Source organism: Rattus norvegicus, chromosome 7 (genome assembly GCF_036323735.1).
Source record: "Rattus norvegicus strain BN/NHsdMcwi chromosome 7, GRCr8, whole genome shotgun sequence".
Classification (NCBI taxonomy): Eukaryota; Metazoa; Chordata; class Mammalia; order Rodentia; family Muridae; genus Rattus; species Rattus norvegicus.
Window position 1 is genome coordinate 55,145,467 of NC_086025.1, and position 20,396 is coordinate 55,165,862.

The 20,396-nt window shown below is 46.0% G+C and overlaps 1 protein-coding gene across 1 annotated transcript in view; it reads left to right on the forward strand.

Moving 5' to 3' along the window:
* Nucleotides 1-20,396, forward strand: part of Cpm (carboxypeptidase M) — a 60,516-nt gene that overhangs the window by 33,868 nt on the left and 6,252 nt on the right. The window contains exons 4-8 of the mRNA NM_001108098.1: nucleotides 7,209-7,381; nucleotides 9,207-9,391; nucleotides 10,956-11,126; nucleotides 15,031-15,183; nucleotides 19,101-19,249. Of these exons, the coding sequence (NP_001101568.1) occupies nucleotides 7,209-7,381; nucleotides 9,207-9,391; nucleotides 10,956-11,126; nucleotides 15,031-15,183; nucleotides 19,101-19,249 (831 nt within the window). The remainder of the gene's footprint in view (nucleotides 1-7,208; nucleotides 7,382-9,206; nucleotides 9,392-10,955; nucleotides 11,127-15,030; nucleotides 15,184-19,100; nucleotides 19,250-20,396) is intronic.

Sequence of the window (20,396 nt, forward strand, 5' to 3'; positions counted from 1 at the left end):
TTTTTAAATCATGTATTTTTACACTTAAGAAATAATGCTGTAGGCCAGTGAGATGGCTTGGTGAGTAAAAGAACTTACCACCAAGACCGATGAATTTGGTCCCCAGGACCAAGATGGTGGACGGAGAGAACCAACTTCTAAAAGATGTTCTCATGCCCTGGGATATGATATGTGCGGGCAGGCAGACAGACAGACAGACACACTAAATAAATACATACATAAATACATGAATATATAAATAAATTCATAATAACAATGTTAGATTTTTTCCTTCTATGGATGCAAGTAATGTCTGTTTGTCTGTAGAAGCCAACACTAGAGAGGAAAACAGACATTTTATAAGTCAAGAATAATCTATAAGCAGTTGGACTTTTTTTACTCCAAAGAACTAAAATTTGAGCTTAATATAAAAAGTACTGGAGGTTGATGGTGTGGCCCAGTTGGTACAACATTTTTCCTACCACCTACCATTCATGAAGCCCAGGATTCAGTCCCCAGCACCACATGGAATGATTCATGCTGGCACAAGCCTACATTTCCAGTCCTGAGGTAGAGAAGGCAGGAGGATCACAAGTTCAAGGTGAGTCTAAGCTACGTAGCAAGACCAGCCCATGATGCATGAGGTGCTGTCTTTAAAAAGGTATTGAGAACAAACTGCTTCCAGTTTCACCTGCTTATTATGCCTTTAAATGCTTAAAAAAATATTAAAGACAAAATTTACAACTTCTTTTTTTAAAAAGTAAGAAAAAGCTAGGTGGCTCTTCAGAAACAATCCGCTACTACAAATTTAACTGATGTGCCTTTGAAACTAGGAAAGGAAACGTTCTATATTGGCATTCCTGCAACAAGAGCTTTGTTTTCTTACCATTCTCATCCTTTCAGATACCCGTGTAGAGTGGGTGCTTCTAACATACTCTTTCGCCCTTTGTAACATGTTAGAACTGGTACCCTTTAATGTCAATAAATGTTTGTCCTACCTTGCTCCCACCTTCTAGATTCTCAGGTTCTCTTCCAAACTGTCCGAATCAGGATCCAGTCCAGAACCATGAGTCATAACTGGGTGACATGTCATGTCATTGCCTCACGTCTTTTTTATGACATCCACTCCATGTGTTGAACTAACTACACACACACACATACACACATACATACACATACATACAAATTCACACATTAACATACATACACATACACACATACACACATACACATGCATACACATGCATACACATACACATATATACACACATACACATGCTTACACATACATACACATGCATACACATGCATACACATACACATATATACACACATACACACACATACACGTGCACAGATACATATGCACACATACACACTATACACACACAAACACAAACATGCACACATACACTACGCACACACAAACACATACACACAAACATACGCATGCATACATATACACAAACATGCATACACATACGTTTACAGATCTTCACCAGGGCAGAGCACTAGCTAATGCTTAGCAGGCACAGACCACACTAAGATGTCTGATTGCCTTGCAGAAGGTTTAGATGCTGTCCCAAGTACCATCTGACTCAGGGTTTGATCAGAAGGTAAACCTGGAGCCTGGACTGCACTTACTCATGGATCTGCTCCTCTCTCTTCTCACTGGCTTTGGGGTGCTGCTTCTCCTGCTTCAGATGTTAGATACAGATCTACAGTCTGTGCTGATACTTGGTCTGGTTGATCTCATGAAACCCGTAGGCGGAATGTTACTGGAGCAGCTTTTTCTATCAACTCTCTCTGTCCCCAGAGCTTTCTAGGTTCACTCCCTACCCCGACTGCTGTGGAATCACTCTGGGGAGCTCACAGATGACATCCTCACAGCTGATGGGCATGCTGTCTTCAGAACCACATGAAAGAAAGAATGTTAAGGTTCTACCTTTCTTAGCAAAACCAGCAGGTGCTTTCGTAGTTCATTCAGACCCTGCTTTGCAAGCTCCTTGGAATGTTGAAGGGCAGATTCCCCACCTCGCTTCTAGATTTAATTTATATGGGCTACTAATGGATGTTCCTAAAGGCTAATCATGTTTTAATTAGCTCACAGAGATGCAGGCACACACTCTGTGAGATTTTCCTTGGGCCACAGGTAGTCACATTGTAAGTCCGGTTCTGAGTTCCAAGGCACCCACTGAACTTCCCAGGTTTTTATGCCCATGGGCAAAGAACTAGAGTGGGGATACAGAGTTAGAAATAGAAAGAACTGGGGCTGGGAGATGGCTCAGTGGTTAAGAGCACTGACTGCTCTTCCAGAGGTCCTGAGTTCAATTCCCAGCAACCATATGGTGGCTCACAACCATCTGTAACGGATTCTGGTGTATCTGAAGACAGCTACAGTGTACTCATATACATTAAATAAATAAAATATTTAAAAAATAGAACTTATTAAGAAAAGGAAAGTGCAGGAGTGGGGTAGTGAGCTAAAAGAAAAACATGCACCCCCAGGACCTTGAGCCTCACCTCATGATTCTTCAGTAGTCATTTACATAACACCTCCCTCTCCGAGATTTGAATGTCTATGGTTGAGTGTGTTCTTTGAGGGCAGGGAGAGGATGGATTATGTTCTGTTTCCTTTCCGTAGCTCAAGTGGGGAAGAATTTCCAGTTTTTTTCCTTCCAGATGTTAACCTTGTTGTAGCTTTCTCCAGACTCTACTCTCCTGGCACCTTGAGACTGTCAGAGGTAGGACTTTTACCACCATTGTCTCCACACACATAGGCACATGGGCTCACACCCATACGTACATGTATGCACACACATGCACACATAAAATGCATTTACACAGATTCACATGCAAACACACACATAAATACATGTAAGCTCACACTTGCGTGCACATGCACACACACACACACACACACACACACACACAGCATCACTCCATCCTGCTACTGGCTTGCTTTGGAGAAAAGTAGAACCAATTAAAACCCAGCTTGACTGCAAGCCACAGCCACACGCTGACATAAGAATGTCTAATATCAGGGGTTGGGGATTTAGCTCAGTGGTAGAGCGCTTGCCTAGGAAGCGCAAGGCCCTGGGTTCAGTCCCCAGCTCCGAAAAAAAAGAACCAAAAAAAAAAAAAAAAAAAAAAAAAAAAAGAATGTCTAATATCCTCAGCCCTGGTGGGATTGTCACAGAGGAGGGCAAGGGAACCCCTGTTCCTTCCACAAGCTCTTCTCTGCTCGGTTTTATAATTATTTCTATCCTGTGCTTTTAAAATTTTTGCAGAGAAAATAATTGACACATGCAATCTCTAGTTTCATAAGCATCTCCACGTGTTCTTAGTAGGAAGTACTAAAGGCAAGTCCGACTGCTGACCAACCCAGCACAAGCCTTCAGCTCAGCCACTGACAAGGAAGAGGGCTACCTCAGGCTCCTCTGACCTTGGGGCCCATGTCCTGATTCCTGCAGAAGGAAATACTCAAGGAATATTCATTAAGTTTAACTGAACTGCAGTTCTGGGGTTGTTTTGTTTTGTTTTGTTTTGTTTGCTTTGTTTTGTATATGTGGGGAGTACTGGGTATTGTTTTTTGTTTCCTTCTATAGTTTTTCATGTCTTTTCTATATTTCCATAATTCATACCAATAATTTTTTTTACTATGGCTGTTTGCTATAGATTTTGAAAATTCCATCATACTTGGTAGCATTATTGACGTTATTAATGACCGATTTGGGAGGGTCCAGCCCACTGTGATGGTGCCACCCCTGGGCAGATGCTCCTGGGTTGTATAAGCAACAGCCAGTAAGCAACAGTCCCTGCTGCAGCTCTTCCCTCCGGGCCCCTGCCCTGAATTCCTGGCCTGGCGGACATCCGATAAACAGTTGCCCACACACTACCGTTGATTAACCCATTAGGAGATCAGGACTACTCTGCTGTTGTTGCTGTTTTCAGGAAGCACATGCTTTTAATCCCAGCACTTGGGAAGCAGAGGTAGGCGATCTCTGTGAGTTTGAGGCCAGGCTGGTCTACCGAATGAGTTCCCGGACAACCAAGGTTACACAGAGAAACCCTGTCTTGGATGTCCGCTGTGCCAGCAGCTAAGCAAGATAGACCAGAGGAAAACAGGATCCCTACTCTGGAATGGGAAGGGCGGTTAGTCCAGGGACTATAGACCATTTAGCAACATGGATATCAAGTGTGATAGGGCCACACAGAACCCGGATGTGGAGGTCAGAGAAAGCATATAAGATATTTGGGCCAGTATTTGAACAAGAAGGACTAGGCAATCTGACAAATGAATTACTAGTAGTCTCACTAGGTTGCCCTGTCTGGTCTAGAACTATGTAGACCAGGTTGGCCTTGAACTCACAGAGAACTGCCTGCCTCTGCCTCAGGAGCATTGGGGTTAAAAGTGTGCACTGCCCCGCCCAGTGATCAATTTAAAAACAGCTCCCACTGGTTCAGCTACTACCCCACCACACACACACACACACACACACACACACACACACACACACACACACACGCATCACTGGTACCTGTCACTGAAAGTCTTTGTAGACTGAGACTTGGGCCCATTCGTACCTATCTGGCCAGTTCCACTTGTTTGAGTCGAACTAAGCTGCTAAGAGATTTGTCCTCTGCTTTCTGAGTTGAGTCAGGATTGGGGGATGTCTCAGGGAACCCTGATGAGAAGCCTGAGCAGTCTGGGAAGGCGGTATGGTTACCCTGAGAGGAGCCTGTTCAGCAAACGCTTAAAGTTTGAGCACCTGAGGTTTCATACTCCAAGTCCTGAATTTAAGGGGCAAAAAAGGGAGGTTTATACATAAAACATGAATGAGTCGTTGAGCCATTTACACTCAGGCTGCAGGGAATACATTTGAATAATATTTGTCATAAATCACATGGACAGCAAATATGGCCCAATAAAGAAAACAGCAAGAGGACTTTGTTTAACTCCCTCTGAGACATGCGTGTGTTTGCCTCAGCCTTTTAAAGCTAAATGACGCATGATTGTTTCTTTATGTTCGTGAGATTCTTTTTTTAAAAAAACATCTGTAGCTAAGCCCTGGGAATTTATTTTGAAATATTAAGACAGATACTTCTTGGGTTACATACTTCCTCTCAAAGAAATATTATTTTGTTAGTCCATGAAGAAAGACAACATGGGTTCTCTTCAGTTTAAAAAAAATGATACTTGAAAAATAAGCAGAGAGAAGCCACCCAGCAACTATCACTAAGAATGACTGTTATTGATATTTCCAAAATCCCTCCAAACATTCATCTATTTCTGTGGAAAGAGAATAAGAGGAATTAAAAATAATCTGGTGAGATAGGGGAGGCTGGAGAGATGACTCAGCAGTTAAGAGAACTAGCTGCTCTTCCAGAGGACCAGGGTTCAATTCCCAGTACCTACGTCAGCTCACAACTGTCTGGAGTCCAGTTCCAGGGGATCCAACGTCCTCCTCTGGCTTCACCAGACATGTACACAGTGCACAGACATACATGTAAGAAAAACAGCCATCCATATAAAATAAAAAATTTAAATTAAATACAAAATGTTTAAGAATATAGAATAAAATGTGTGGCATACCCAGCATATAAAAATTCATTTAGGGGTTGGGGATTTAGCTCAGTGGTAGAGCGCTTGCCTAGCAAGCGCAAGGCCCTGGGTTCGGTCCCCAGCTCTGAAAAAAAGAAAAGAAAAAAAATAAATAAATAAATCCATTTAATTTAGTCAAATTTAATGTATTAGCCAGAGATTAAAACCAGATGGAGAACTTGATATTTTAAGTTGCTTTGTTATGTTTTTATTTATTGTGTACTTTAGGTGTGTGTGTGTGTGTGTGTGTGTGTGTGTGTGTGTGTGTGTGTGTGTGTGTGTGTTTGAGTACACATGTGTCAGAGGACTCACATGTAGAGGTCAAAGGACAACCCACTGGAATCAGTTAATTTTTCTTTAATTTTTTAATTATTATTTTAATTTATGTGTGGGTCTTTTACCTGCACCTATGTGTGTGTACCACATTAGTGCCTGGCGTCAATAGAGGCCAGAACGCTGCGTTCCCTGAAGTTGGAGTGGCAGATGTTTGTGAGCCGCCATGTTGGTACTGGGAATCAAACCTGGATCCTCTGGAAGACCAGTCAGTGCTCTTAACCACTGAGCCATCTCTCCAGCCCTGAAATTTTACCTTTAATATGAACAAAAAATGAGCACGTTTTTTAAAAAAAATCTAAATAACACCGAATAATCCATCCGTGTGGCAGAAACTATGCATTGTCCGTGCATGATATGCAAATGAGCCTTGAGCCTTGATTCCTCCGTCGTAAGAATGTGGAAATCAGAAAGATGACAGACACAGGCAACTGACACAGGTGTGCAAGGGCAAAAGGAGAGTGTGAGATGCTGGGACCGCTTAGATCTTGAGGCCGGTTAATAAGATCAATCGCATTAAAATCTAGGGTCTAACCTGACAGGTTAGACGGGCACCATGTTCTTGTCTCTTGGAAGGCAAAGAAATGAAGACCACCATGATAAGAGCCTCTAATTTTTTTTAATTATTTTCTTTATTTACATTTCAAATGTTATCCCCCTTCCCAGTTTCCCTTCTGCAAACCCCTCTCCCCTTCTCCCTCCCCATGCTTCTATGAGGGTGCTCCCCCATCCATCCACCCACTCCTACCTCACTGCCCCACCACCACCACCACCATGCTGGGGCATTGAGCCTTCATAGGACCAAAAGCCTCTCCTCCCATTGATGCCTGACAAGGCCATCCTCTGCTACATATGGGGTGGAGCCATGGGTGGCTCCATGTGTACTCATTGGTTGGTGGTTTAGTCCCTGGGAACTCTGGGAGAGTCTGGTTGGTTGATATTGTTGTTCTTCCTATGGGGTTGCAAACCCCTTCGGCCCCTTCAGTCTTTAACTCCTCCACTGATGGTTGGCTGCTAAGAACTTCTAATCCTTTTAAGTCTAAATTGTTCTGGGTTCACTCCTTCGCACACATACCAAGAGCAGATGATTTACCTGAACTGTCACCAAAAAAAACCCCTGGGGCTGGCAGTGAGCTGACCCTTGCCACTGCTTGAAAACCAGTAGTCTCACAAACACACTTTGATCTAAGATCTCAAATGTGGAGACCCCTCTAGTGAGATGTGCTTTGGAGAGTCCTTTTCTTATTCCTGACTTAATATAAACAACAACCCCGTTCCTTTTCGCATGCAGACTGTGGGGCGAGAACTGCTGCTCCACTTGATCGACTATCTGGTAACCAGTTATGGGAAGGACGCCGAAATGACACGCCTGATCGACAGCACCCGGATCCACATCATGCCTTCCATGAACCCAGATGGATTCGAAGCCGTCAAGAAGCCCGACTGTTACTACAGTAATGGAAGGTAAAGATGGGCTGGTCTCCCACGAGGCTCCCATTCCACCCGACAAGAGGACTCACCTCACAGAGAAGCACCCCAGAGCCCGTGCCTAGCACAGGCGCACCCAGGCTGCCATCTTGTAGGATGAAACATGGCGCCTGCCTAGTCCCTCTGCCTCTGCTGACCACTCCTCACTCTGCCTGCTCCGGCCTCTCTGCTCTTCCTCCTGGAACTCCTGGGTGCTTTCTCAGCTCAGGTACTGTGTACATGTGTTTCCACCCGCATCGGTTGCCCGCAGAGCATTCCTATGAAAACTCCTTCCCCGACCATGTATCATATGTTTAGTCCCCTGTGTGCGTTCTCATCTTGTGGGACAGTCATGGCACAATTTCTAATATATATGTTATTTATTTGTGGGACGTGGTATAGGGCATGCCACAGTGGAAATTACCTAAGAGAATAACTTTCAGGGGGATTCTTTCCTTTCACCATGGGGGTGGGTCCTGGGAGTCAAAAAAACTTTTTAAAGATTTATTTATTATATAAGTACACTGTAGTTGTCTTCAGACACACCGGAAGAGGGCATCAGATCCCATTACAGATGGTTGTGAGCCACAGTGTGATTGCTGGGATTTGAACTCAGGACCTCTGGAAGAGCAGTCAGTGTTCTTTTTTTTTTTTTTTTTTTTTTTGGTTCTTTTTTTCGGAGCTGGGGACCGAACCCAGGGTCTTGCGCTTCCTAGGTAAGTGCTCTACCACTGAGCTAAATCCCCAGCCCCTCAGTCAGTGTTCTTAACCACTGAGCCATCTCTCCAGCCCTTGCTTTGTGGTTTTTTTATCTTTGTTAGCTCCGCATTGCCCTGCACCTTCCTGATGCTGCCACCCATTAACACAATTCTTCATGTGTGCTAACCCCAACCATAAATTGTTTTCATTAGTACTTCATAACTGTGATTGTGCTACTGTTACGAATTGTAATGTACACATCTGACGTGCGGGACAGCTGATCTGTGACCCTTGTGAAAGAGTGGTTCGACTTCGCCTCCCCCCGAAAAGGGGTTTCAACACATAGGTTGAGAACCACCAGCCTAGCATAATACATCAGCCTTCCAAAACTGGTTTATTAATCCAATAGCCTAAGAAGTATATATTTTGGTATATTTTGTTTCAAACTGCCTCAGGGAGTTCGGCGTTTCTCCAGTGATTACACATATCGTCGCCCGGTTTATAAATCTGTTGAGTTTGCCAAAAATAAGTAAACTCTCACCACTGGATTCCTTTCCTCTTTAACTTTTCTAGCACAGTTAGCATGGTCATGCCAGCGTCCTGCGCATGTCTGTGTAAGTTAACCTGTTTCTGACCTTGGCTGCCGTGTAAGGATCGTTGCCGAGCATGGCGACTGAGCCTTTACATTAACTGTTTTATTCTGTAAGTCTGCAGTTTGAGAAGGGCAAAGCAGGGGGGGATATCAATGTCAGTTAGCCTGGGGCCATGTGTCTGAGCTCTCAGAGGGCCTGTCACCCGGGTTCCTCATTGTTCTACGAAGCCCACCAGTGGTGCCTCAGAGTCTAAAAGGCACCGTTCCAAGAACAAGTCCCAGAATGCAAACCAGCACCCAGACTGCACGTGCCACAGTAGCTAATGTCCCATGGGCAAAGAAAGTCGCACAGTAGGGGACGGGGACTTTAGCTGTGATTCACGAGAGGCTTCCAAAGCAATTATCCTCTCAACCTGCAGTCACATCTGGGAAACACCTGGAACCTAAGCCTCAGGTCTGTGCCCAGCAAGACCAGCCCCCTCCCCCCCACACACACTCCAATAAACCCTACAAAATCCTTTTCTTTTAAAGGGAAAACTACAATAATTATGACCTGAACAGAAACTTCCCTGATGCCTTTGAAAATAACAGTGTAACCAAGCAGCCCGAGACCCTGGCGGTCATGACGTGGCTGCAAACCGAGACATTTGTCCTCTCTGCGAATCTCCATGGGGGTGCCCTGGTGGCCAGTTACCCCTTTGATAATGGCGTGCAAGGTAAGTGATGGGGTCCCTGCTCTGTAAGCAACCATTGCACCTCTGAAGCAGGTGAACTCTGCAATCCTCAACTAACTTCTCTCACTGGACTAGAAAGACCCTAGCTTCCGCAACCCTTCCCCAATTTTCCTGGGATTGTTTGGGGGGTGGGGAGGGAGATAACAATCTCATGCGTGCCAGGGAGCCTGAAACAGACCATGTAGCTGAGAGTGATCTCGAACTTCTGGTCCTTGCAGGCACGCGTGTAGGAAATTCTGGGGATCAAACCTAGGATGATATGCACACTAGTCAGGCATGGTGCAGCCTAAGCTATATGGCCAGCTCTTCTGGCAATTCTTTTTTTTTTTTTCTGTTTTTTGTTTGTTTGTTTGTTTGTTTGTTTTTTTTCGGAGCTGAGGACGGAACCCAGGGCCTTGCACTTTCTAGGTAAGCGCTCTACCACTGAGCTAAATCCCCAACCCCTCTTCCAGTAATTCTTAACCAGTAGATGGACAGAGTGGCTGAAGTGATAACCCATAACATGGCCACCATCAGTGAAATCCTACAGCCAGATGCTGCTTGTATCACAGACTTAGGTTATGTGGCTGGAAGTAAATAAAACCAGGGTGGTTTATCTTTTTACCTTTTTTTTTTTTTTTGAGTTGTGTGAACAGTGTTGACTGTTTCTAGCTCCTCTCAATCTGTGAGTCACCGCCCCTTTAGGGGGAAAATGCCCCTTTCACAGGAGTTACCTAAGACTATCTGCATATCAGATATTTATATTATGATCCATGACAGCAAAATCACAGTTATGAAGTAGCAATGAAAATAACTTTATGGTTGGGGTTCACCACCACATGAGGAACTGTATTAAGGGGTCGCAGCATCAGGAAGGTTGAGAACCACTGCTTTAGACTCTGGAGAATGAGATGTGTTTACCTAGAAAAGTCAGCACTTAGAAAGTTGAGACCAGCCTGTGTACATAGTGAGTTCTGGGACATCGAGGACTACATAGAGAGACTGTCTCAAAACACACACACACACACACACACACACACAACACTGAAAGTGTGGCTGAGGTACCTGTTAACCCCTGGCATCACCAGAGGAAAATGACTGAACTCCAGATACTGACAAGCATGACAAAGAGCTTGATAATGACCTTCATTTCTTTTTTTTTTTAAGATTTATCACACACACACACACACACACACACACACACACACACACACACACACAAGTACAATGTAGCTGTCAGACACACCAGAAGAGGGCATCAGATCTCACTACAGATGGTTGTGAGCCACCATGTGGTTGCTGGGAATTGAACTCAGGACCTCTGGAAGAGCAGTCAGTGCTCTTAACCACTGAGCCATCTCTCCAGCCCCATTGCCTTCTTTTCTAGGCTGATTATTTTGTGAACTGATACCCTGGTTCATTAAAAAGCAGAAAGAGGATAGAGGGGGTGTTCCCGGAGGTAGGAAACAAGACTGTGTGTGTGTGCCACGATTGCTTACCCTCTCTGTGTGCTGTGATGGTGTCTGCGAAGGTGAGTTGTTCGCATCCCTTTGTCTTTCTAACACAGCCACGGGGACACTGTTGTCCCGAAGCCTGACTCCAGATGACGATGTTTTTCAACACCTGGCGTACACCTATGCCTCACGGAATCCCAACATGACAAAAGGGGATCAGTGTAAAAACAAGAGGAGCTTCCCCAACGGGATCATCAACGGGTACTCCTGGTATCCACTGCAAGGTGAGCTCCTCTTCCTCATGTTCTCCGGTTGCCTTCACTGGAAGCACCAGAGAGGGTCAAAAAGGCCTTCAAGGCACAATGTGGTCCCTCAGTCAGGCCTCTGTCCCATAATACCCCAGGAATGGTGGAAGCGACCGATGGTTTGAAAGATGCAGAGGCGTGCTCCTCCCTGCCCGTGGTCTCCTTCATTCTCTGTGTGCTTACCGCATCCAGGAACTGTACCGGGAAAGAAGACACAGACCTGGTCCTCAAGTGGGATGAGTGTGAGGAACTGGGTTACAGTGCCATTAGAGTAGGAAGAGAGATTTAGAAAAGCCACAGGTGTGTGAAGGAGCCTGCGGCCACAGCAGACACAGGCAGGGAGTGGGGTGGATCTTAGAGGAAGGTGACTGTACTTAAGTCCCTCCAACGGGGTTGGGGATTTAGCTCAGTGGGGCTGGGGATTTAGCTCAGTGGTAGAGCGCTTGCCTAGCAAGCGCAAGGCCCTGGGTTCAGTCCCCAGCTCCGAAAAAAAGAAAAAAGAAAAAAAAAAAAGTCCCTCAAACAAGCACAGCTGCCACAAAGCTCCCACCATTTCTGACCAGGCAGCCATGGAGACAGTGTGGCCAGTCTTCTTCCAGAGTCTAGAAGAGAAGCTGGATATCGGGAAGAAATGCTCTTCAGGCAGAACCAAAGGAAGGCGTTCTGGTTTCCCACCCTTGAGTAGGATGGCCAGGCAGAGGAGGGCTGACGGTGTAGGGAGAAAGCTCACCCAGGAGGAGGGATATTCAGTGGCAGACCACTGAACTATATATACTATCATTTCCTCTTGCTGGCCATACTAGGGATTGAATCTAGGGCTTTGCACCTTTTAGGCAAGTGTTTTGTTGTTGGGTTATCCCCAGCCTTCTTTTTACTTTTCTTTTGAAACAGGGGCTTACTAAATTGCCCAGGCTGGCTTTGAACCTTCCATTCTCCTACCATAGCCTCCCTAGTAGCTGGGATTACAGACAGACCTACACCATAAGGCTTAGCTCACTCTTAATGGAACAAGTACTGTCAACAGAAGCCCAGGGGTATATAGAAACCATCACTCGTCTGGAAACTAAAACCCATGAGGAGGGGCTGAGGGAGAAAGGGCAAGGGAAATGACCTCGTGCTAGAGGTGAGCAGTCTTCCCTCCCAGGCTAGCGGACCCAGCCCGCTGACAGCAAGCTGCAGCCTGCATCTCTGCACACAGGCCGCTTCCACAGGCGCCTTCGCCAGCTGTCACTCTGGGTGCATGGGCTGTCTAGTGATCTAGCACAAACTGGTACTTTTGTGTCTGGGTGGCCCACGGCCAATTTTCCAGATGAGGTAAATAAGCGTAGACCACAGTTGATGGCGTCCAGGCAGTGAGCCCAGCTAGACACGGAGGCACCATAAAATCCACTCGCTGTTCTTGACCTGCTCCCACTCACCTCAGGTCTCTAGCACAGCCCCACTCCTCCATCTTCGTCACTACAAAGGACCCTCTGTTTCCTGGCACAAGTGTCCTTCATGGTCCTCCGTAACGGCCAAGACAGAAATCCAGATGTGTGGAAATTCCCAAAGTTTCAAGTTATTTTTAAGGGTGTGTGTGTGTGTGTGTGTGTGTGTGTGTGTGTGTGTGTGTGTGTTCAGAGATAAATACAAAATCCATAGTGTTAAAAGAGAGGAAAAGGGGGGTTGGGGATTTAGCTCAGTGGAAGAGCCCTTGCCTAGCAAGTGCAAAGCCCTGGGTTCGGTCCCCAGCTCCGAAAAAAAAAGAAAAAAGAAAAAGAAAGAGAGGAAAAAAGAAAATCTCTTTTAAAAATACTTATTTATATTGTGTATTATTTTATGTACACTGTCGCTGTCTTCAGACACACCAGAAGAGGGCATCAGATCTCATTACAGATGGTTGTGAGCCACCATGTGGTTGCTGGGATTTGAACTCAGGACCTCTGGAAGAGCAGTCAGTGCTCTTCACCACTGAGCCATCTCTGCAGCCACCCCTCCCCCCAAAAAAAAAATCTTTGTCACTAGAATCTAGGTCTATATATATTATTTAACATTTCAACATTTTCTTCGTGGATTTTTATTTATTTTTTTCATTTTATGTATATGTGTTTTTTGCCTGTGTGTACGTCTGCAAACCACATGTGTGCTATGCCACAGAAGCTGGAGGAGGGAGTCAGCTCCCCTGACGCTGGAATTACAGGGGGGTGTGAGCCGCCATGTGGGTGCTAGGTCCCGGGTCCTCTGTAACTGCAGCCAGTGCTCTTACACCCTGAGCCATCTCTCTACCCCTTGAGCATTTCGTTGGACTTAAACTTCTCCCATGCCTGTTGGGACTGAGAACACATGTATTCTCTGGGGCGGATGCTGTACTGGTTACTGCTGTCCTTGCTGGGACAGAGACATCATTTACCTGACACTTGCACGATAGAGGCAGAGGTGGGGCCTTGGCAGATCAGGAAACAGAGGCCACTGGGATTCCGGGGTCAGATGCCACCCACTAGCCCTGTCACTGTGGCCCTGCTTCTGCCGGGAGCAGCCAAGGACCAAGTGCTCAGACACGTGAGCCTACAGAAGGACATTTCCTGTTAAAACCAGACCAGGTGCTGAGTGTAACAAGGTAAAATCTACCTCCTTCAAAGTTACTATAGGGCTGATGGTGTGGCTCGGTGGTGCACCACAGAACTAGTATGAGATTCTGGCTTGAGCTCAGAACGGCACAGAAAGAGAAGAGGAGGAGGAGGGACTGCATTTAATCAAAACTAAGATGCCATTCGTCTAAAATGTAACATACCACCAGGAAGTAAAATCCTCTCAGTTAAATTCACGTTTTTTCAGACATGAAAATTTAGGACACATAAATCCAGAGATGTCACATATGAAATTTCATGCCTTATAAAATACGAAGTAATTACAACCCTTTGAAATTAGGGTCTCCTAATGTCAAAGAATTATATGGTACACGTGAGCAATGGCAGCCGGAAGCCACACATCCCTGCGTCTGAGCCTTCATAGAACCAGCAGCGTCCTTCCTCTGAGCCTCAGACACATCTGGTCATAAAGAAGGCCAAAGCCACAAGGGCTCCTGCAAGATGGCTGTGCCCTGCTCTTTGCTACTCATGAGAAAGTGTCCCTAGACCTGTGTGACTTAATATCTACAGCTGCTGCCCTAAAGAGAGGTGATAACCAGTGTTCCTAGTTTTGTTTGGTTTTGTTTTTTATGTGTATGTGTGGAGGTTTGTGTGAGTCTATGCCACATGTGTGCGGAAGGCCAGAACGAGGGGTCCAATCCCTCAGACCCTCAGAGTTATAGGTGATTTTGAGCCAACTGGTGCGGGCGCTGGGAACCGAACTCAAGTTTTCTGTGAAAGTACCAGTATCCATCTTTCCACCCCTGCAGAAATACTTTTAAGAATAATCTCATTCTGCTGTCTGGTTCATCCCTCTACCTTTCTGTGGTATAGTCAATAAACTGTCTTTTCCTTTTCGCAATATATTCAACTTAAAATGTTTTTGAGAACATGAGTGCTCCATTTACTGTCTCCAGTCCTCCCCCAACCCTCTTCTCAGAAATAGCCTGTATCCATGTAAAATGTGACCTCTACCTTCCAGCCACACCCTTAGTACTTTCAAAAGGGTTGGGGGCAGTCCTTCCCATCTCTCACTCAATTTTGGTGTTTAACTGAGTTTCAGTCAGCTCTGCCCCAGCTACCTCATGGGACTCTTTGTGTCTGCCTGGTCACGTGACGAGGTGTGAAGTCCAAGGTGATGTGTATAGTCAATGCCTCTTTTCCCACTTCCAAGTACTTTCTCCTGACTGGCTCATTCACACATTTCCCGGGCATGCGATGCTTGGCTCCCCTCCACCATTGGTCCTTAACAAAAATGAGATGTGCTTGCTTTGCAGGGGGAATGCAAGATTACAACTACATCTGGGCCCAGTGCTTTGAAATCACCCTGGAGCTGTCCTGCTGTAAATACCCTCGGGAGGAGAAGCTACCGTTCTTTTGGAATGATAACAAAGCCTCTTTGATCGAGTACATAAAACAGGTGCACCTAGGTTTGTGTCCTCTCACTTCTCCTAAGCTCACACGGTGTGGGTAGAACCTGTGGGTCGAGCATAGACCAAACCTCTGGGGGCTTGCGGCTGGGCCTCGTTTTCTATGCCGGGACGAAGGCTTTGAAGTCTCTGTGTATTATCTATGGCATGTGAGAGACGCTGTGCCCAGCTGTTCATAAGAGAGGATGATTCGTGTTCACTTGATTTGAGGGTGTAAAAGCCCAGGGTGCCTCCAATTTGATGTATTGAATGATATGTAAATCTGGCAAAAGATCAGGAAAAACCGGACGTACTCTTGCAATATCTCCAATTAGAAGCCTAGTTGGAGCCCCCTACAGGGCACTGCAGGTAAAGGCGCCTGCGCCAAACCCGGTGACCTGAGTTCATCCAGGGAGCACACAGGGTGGAAGGACAGACTGACTCCTGCAAACTATCCTCTGACCTCCAAACTCTTACGCCATAGAGCACGGATGCCTCCTCAAGACAACAAATACATCAATAAATAAGCAAATGGGAAAATTTGAAAAGAAAACCAAGTGGTTGCTGGCACCTTCATAACTTTATAAACAAATCATCGGCTCTCCCCCTCCCCCTTATGTAATCACTGTGCTGGGTCCTCGGCTGTTATTCTAACATTTCGGTTTCCGCTGGCCTTTCCCTGTGAGTCCTGGACTAATTTAACCTTTCCATCATAGCTCTCCCGATACTGATCCTTTAGTGAGTTAACTCTGAATTCTTTTGTGAAGTTCACCCTTCATTACTGTCATCAAGGACGTGCCGCCCTCTTCGTCATCTTTTAATGTAGCCGTCTCGATGATCCTCAAAGCGCTGAATCAGGGCCGGTTTTGCATGCCAGGTTTACTTGGGTTTGAGTATGTGGAAGCTGTGCGGGCTGGCAAACAATAGCATAAGTAAGAAATAATAGTAATAATAAGTAAGACATAATAGCATAAATATTGTTAGCATCAGTGCATTGAATTTAATTAGGCCATATCCATTTAATTAGGCTGTATCAGGAACATCTTTCCATCTGCCTGTCCCTGTAATCTGATGTAAACTCATTTAACGGTAGATTTATTAGCACGCCAATCCTGCCCCCTTGTGGCTTAAGGTGGGAATATTTTTCTGACTTAAAAAATGAAACTATTTCAAAATATCAATGTGGGTGTTACTACTTAATAGAAACTCTCCTCCACATTAGTGCCCTGTCCGTCTTCAGAGAGGACTTCTGTCTTTAGGTGAGAAGGCGAACACTCCTGTGATGGCATTCCCTGGTCTCTGCCACACTGGGCATTCACTGGTAACAGTTCACCACGTGCTAGACTTGTGTGTCTGATGGTGACTCCTCTGGAAGTCTCAGACCTGCCCTATGTGGGAAAGAGAAACCTCCAGGACAGCACAGGGTCTGGTCTGGAGGACAGGAGCCGGTGTTAGCACCTAGCTGTTAGGCCGGTGTCCTTTTGAAAGAAAGCATTAGACTTCTGTGTGATAAAAAGGCAGAGTAAAAGACCCACCCTGCTACACAGCAGCCGGTTCTGTGGCTCCAGAGGGGCTGGTGGGATTCACAGAGGAGTTCACTCTAAACTTGGGCTCTGTAGTATCCATGGCTGTGTTCCAGGATGTACTCTCTTGGGCTGGGAAAGACTATCTTTAGATTCCGAGGCCCAGCTAGCTTGTCTCAACTCTGGGAAGCTGCACGCTATGACAACAGCTGCTGCCCCAGCCTCCCTGGACTCTAAGGCAGATCTGAGCCTAGAGGCTGAGGAAAGGCTCACCGCCCTCACCTGGCCCTAAGAAACTGGGAAGGGACTGAGCTCCAGATTCCAATTGGGCCAAGAGGGAGATCTTTCAATCAGATCCAGAACAGGGTACCGTGTGGTCATCAAGTTTGAAGGAGAATTCTTCAGGGGGCCTGCCCTGGCTCCCACTCTGAATGGTGACCAAAAAACGCTCCATTTTTTTCCCACGGAGCGTTCAGTGTATCTCCGAGGGAGGGTTGCACCTTCCGACTGAGACGAGAGTTTCACCGTCTTTGCTTACTAGCTGGTGTTTCCCCCCCAATGTTGGCCGTTCCCTCTCCTGCTACAGCAGCTCTTTCTGAACCTTTGGATCTAGTGGTCTCTTTTCAGTGCCTGACTTCAGCACCCTGAATACGTGTAAGGACAAATATAAGTGAGACTTGGATGAGAAAGACAAAAGGAGAGGGGAAAAAACGTCAGGAAGATGTGTTTGCAGAGTTGGCCTCCATAGATAAAATGGAGAGGAAAGATGGCCTTTATAACCCACTCCTCGCCAGCTGAGGGAGGAAGTGAACCAGAAAGGGGGGGCACATAGGTCAGGGAGCCACTTCATACTTGAGATAAAGCTACTTTGTTGCTAATATGAAACCCTTCATTTTTCCTCTCTGTCTTTTTTAGAGGACACTGTTTATTGTTTTCCTGGCGTTTTTCTTTCATGACAAACAGTGGCTGAGTGTAGCTATTTGGAGATTGTTACCATTGGGTTTTATTTTGTTTTTTCATTCATGCCGTTAGGCATAAGTGACGTCACCTTCAGATAATCCGATTTGTCACTGGAGGGAACAAACTGGAATTGTGGCTGGTGTAGTCAGGGGAGGGAATTTCCCCGGGATGTGGGAAGTCCTAGGTTCGATCCCTGGCATTGTGAACACTGAAGTCTTGAGGTTGGCAAGTCTAACACAGGCTTTAGTGTGGATTCCAGAGATTGCTGTGGATCTCATATCTGGCTATGTAGTTGGCTATAAAATTAAGGAGGTTATTTAAGGGATGGATTTGATCCTTTGAACCATCAAAAAAAGAGAAGAAAGTTACTTTAATCACCCAAAGCCTTACTCTTCACATTTGCAATGTTTTGTTTTGTTTTGATGTCTTGGGGATTGAACCCAGACCTATGTGTATGGTGCTCAATGCTAAACAGTAATTCTACTACTTAGTGCCACCTCAGCCCTGTGAGGCTCTGATAACATTGTCATCTTGCAGAGTTGGTGTAAGGATTCATTGAGAACATGCACCCAAAGCCCTCAGTATACAGCCTGGAACATATTAATTGCTCAATAAACGTTGGCTAATCTTTTTTTTTTTTTTTTCGGAGCTGGGGACTGAACCCAGGGCCTTGCACTTGCTAGGCAAGCACTCTACCACTGAGCTAAATCCCCAACCCTAACGTTGGCTAATCTTACTTAATAACAAGACAAGCAACACCGCTGTTAACATTTTGCTTCCCACTTAGTTTGCCTGGTGCGAAGACAAACCTTTGAAGTCCTTATATGTTGACGACTGTCTAGGAAGTTAATGGTTTTCGGTTGGGGTTCTAAGGAATTCCCCACCATTGTATGTCTGTACAGTTTGATGATTAAAAAAGCAACCTGGGGGTTGGGGATTTAGCTCAGTGGTAGAGCGCTTGCAAGGCCCTGGGTTCAGTCCTCAGCTCCGGGGGGTGGGGGGGAGGAAGCAACCTGGACACAGCAAGGATGGGTTATTGTCATTTCTGATCTCCCATTTTGATAATAAGTGCTATACACTGAATAGCCAATAACCAGCAATTTAAGCTATAAATCCAGCTTGTAGCTCAACTGCGATTTACAGGCATCAAAATTACCTTCCTTTCTTGAGCACTGTTAAGACAGATAACAAGTACTAGGGATGTGTTTCTCAAATCATTAAAGGAAATGTCTTTCATATGCCATAAGATGTGTTATTTACTTTAAATCTTTTCAACCGTATTGTTGTTGTTCCAGGGCACATGTGGAGGTCAGCAGTCAGCTTTTAGGGAATCTTCCACTCTGGGCTCCAAGGATCGAACTTAGGTCTTCAGGCTTTTCCACCTAGCACTCTCCCTCAGCCATCTCACTGACTCAAACCATGGCATTTATATGTAATTTTCTTTTTGCCTTGCAGGTGTAAAGGGTCAAGTGTTTGATCAGAGTGGAAATCCATTGCCGAATGTAATTGTGGAAGCCCAAGACAGAAAACATATCTGCCCGTTCAGAACCAACAAGCTTGGAGAGTATTACCTGCTTCTCTTGCCTGGGTCCTACGTGATAAATGTGAGTGGGGCCTGGTGTTATATAGAATGCCCAGTGCTCACCTAGGAGGGCTAACGCTAAGTGCAAACTCTAACCATGGGGACAGCAAGGCAGAAGGAAAGGTTAACATCAGACCTGCAATAGGAGAGCAGTGGAAGACAGAAACAAGCCAACGGGGGAAGATCACATATAGCCTTGCCGTTGTGGTGCATACCTTTGATGCCAGCACTCCAGAGGAAGAGATCCGCCTGGATCTGAGTTCAAGGCCAGCCTGGTCCTACAGAGCAAGTTCCAAGGCAGCCAGAGCTACACAGAGAAACCTTGTCGTAGAAGGGGAAAGCATGCGTTTTCCTAACTGGCAGATAATTCTTAGAAGCCAAGGACTATGTTTTCCAGCTCTGTATATGTGTGCTAGAGCACACTTGCTGAGGTCAGTAAACAGCTCTGGCAGTCTCATTCCAGAGACTGAATCATGTTGTTGGGGATGTTGGGCAGGTGCTCTCACTCACTGGTCCATCCCGCCAGCTCAAGACGGCGATTCTAATGAACACAGTAACCTTATCAGTCAGACCAGGAGAAAGAATGTAAGTTAAGGTGCCTTGCATGTAGCCCTGTCAGAGAAGTCAGGGCAGCAAAACAGACACCATATGGTAGGAATGAATGAAAAGACGGGCAAAGGAGTGGCTGGAAATGACCCCAGAGGAAAGAGGGGAGTGCCAGCACGGTGCTGGCACCCAGACCTGCTGGGGAACTGTGGGCAGTAGGGAGGTGCCAGCAAGCAGCAGTGTTGCAGGGGACCAGGAATGAGAAATCACAAGCTTTAAATCCAATCCAGAGAGCTCTCCTGGAAGTGACTTTCTGTTCCTAAGAAGCTCGTCCCTTTTTCTTGCCATCCCATAGCCACTGCCAAACACCATCTTGAGAGCTGGTAGCCAACCTGGACTCTGGCTGGGGCCTTGGTTTCACTGAAGAGAAAACAGATTCCCACCCCCCCAGTCCAGTAGCTACCATGCCACAAGCCCAGCTGCCCCCTGGCTCTGCCCCATAAGATCTAGGGAAGCCCCTGTCGGCCACAGTATTGGCACTGTAGAGAGCCAGCTCCTCAGTCCACAGACTCAGCGCACCTGCCAATCAGGAGCTTAGACAGGTGGTGACAGCTGGGTCCCTA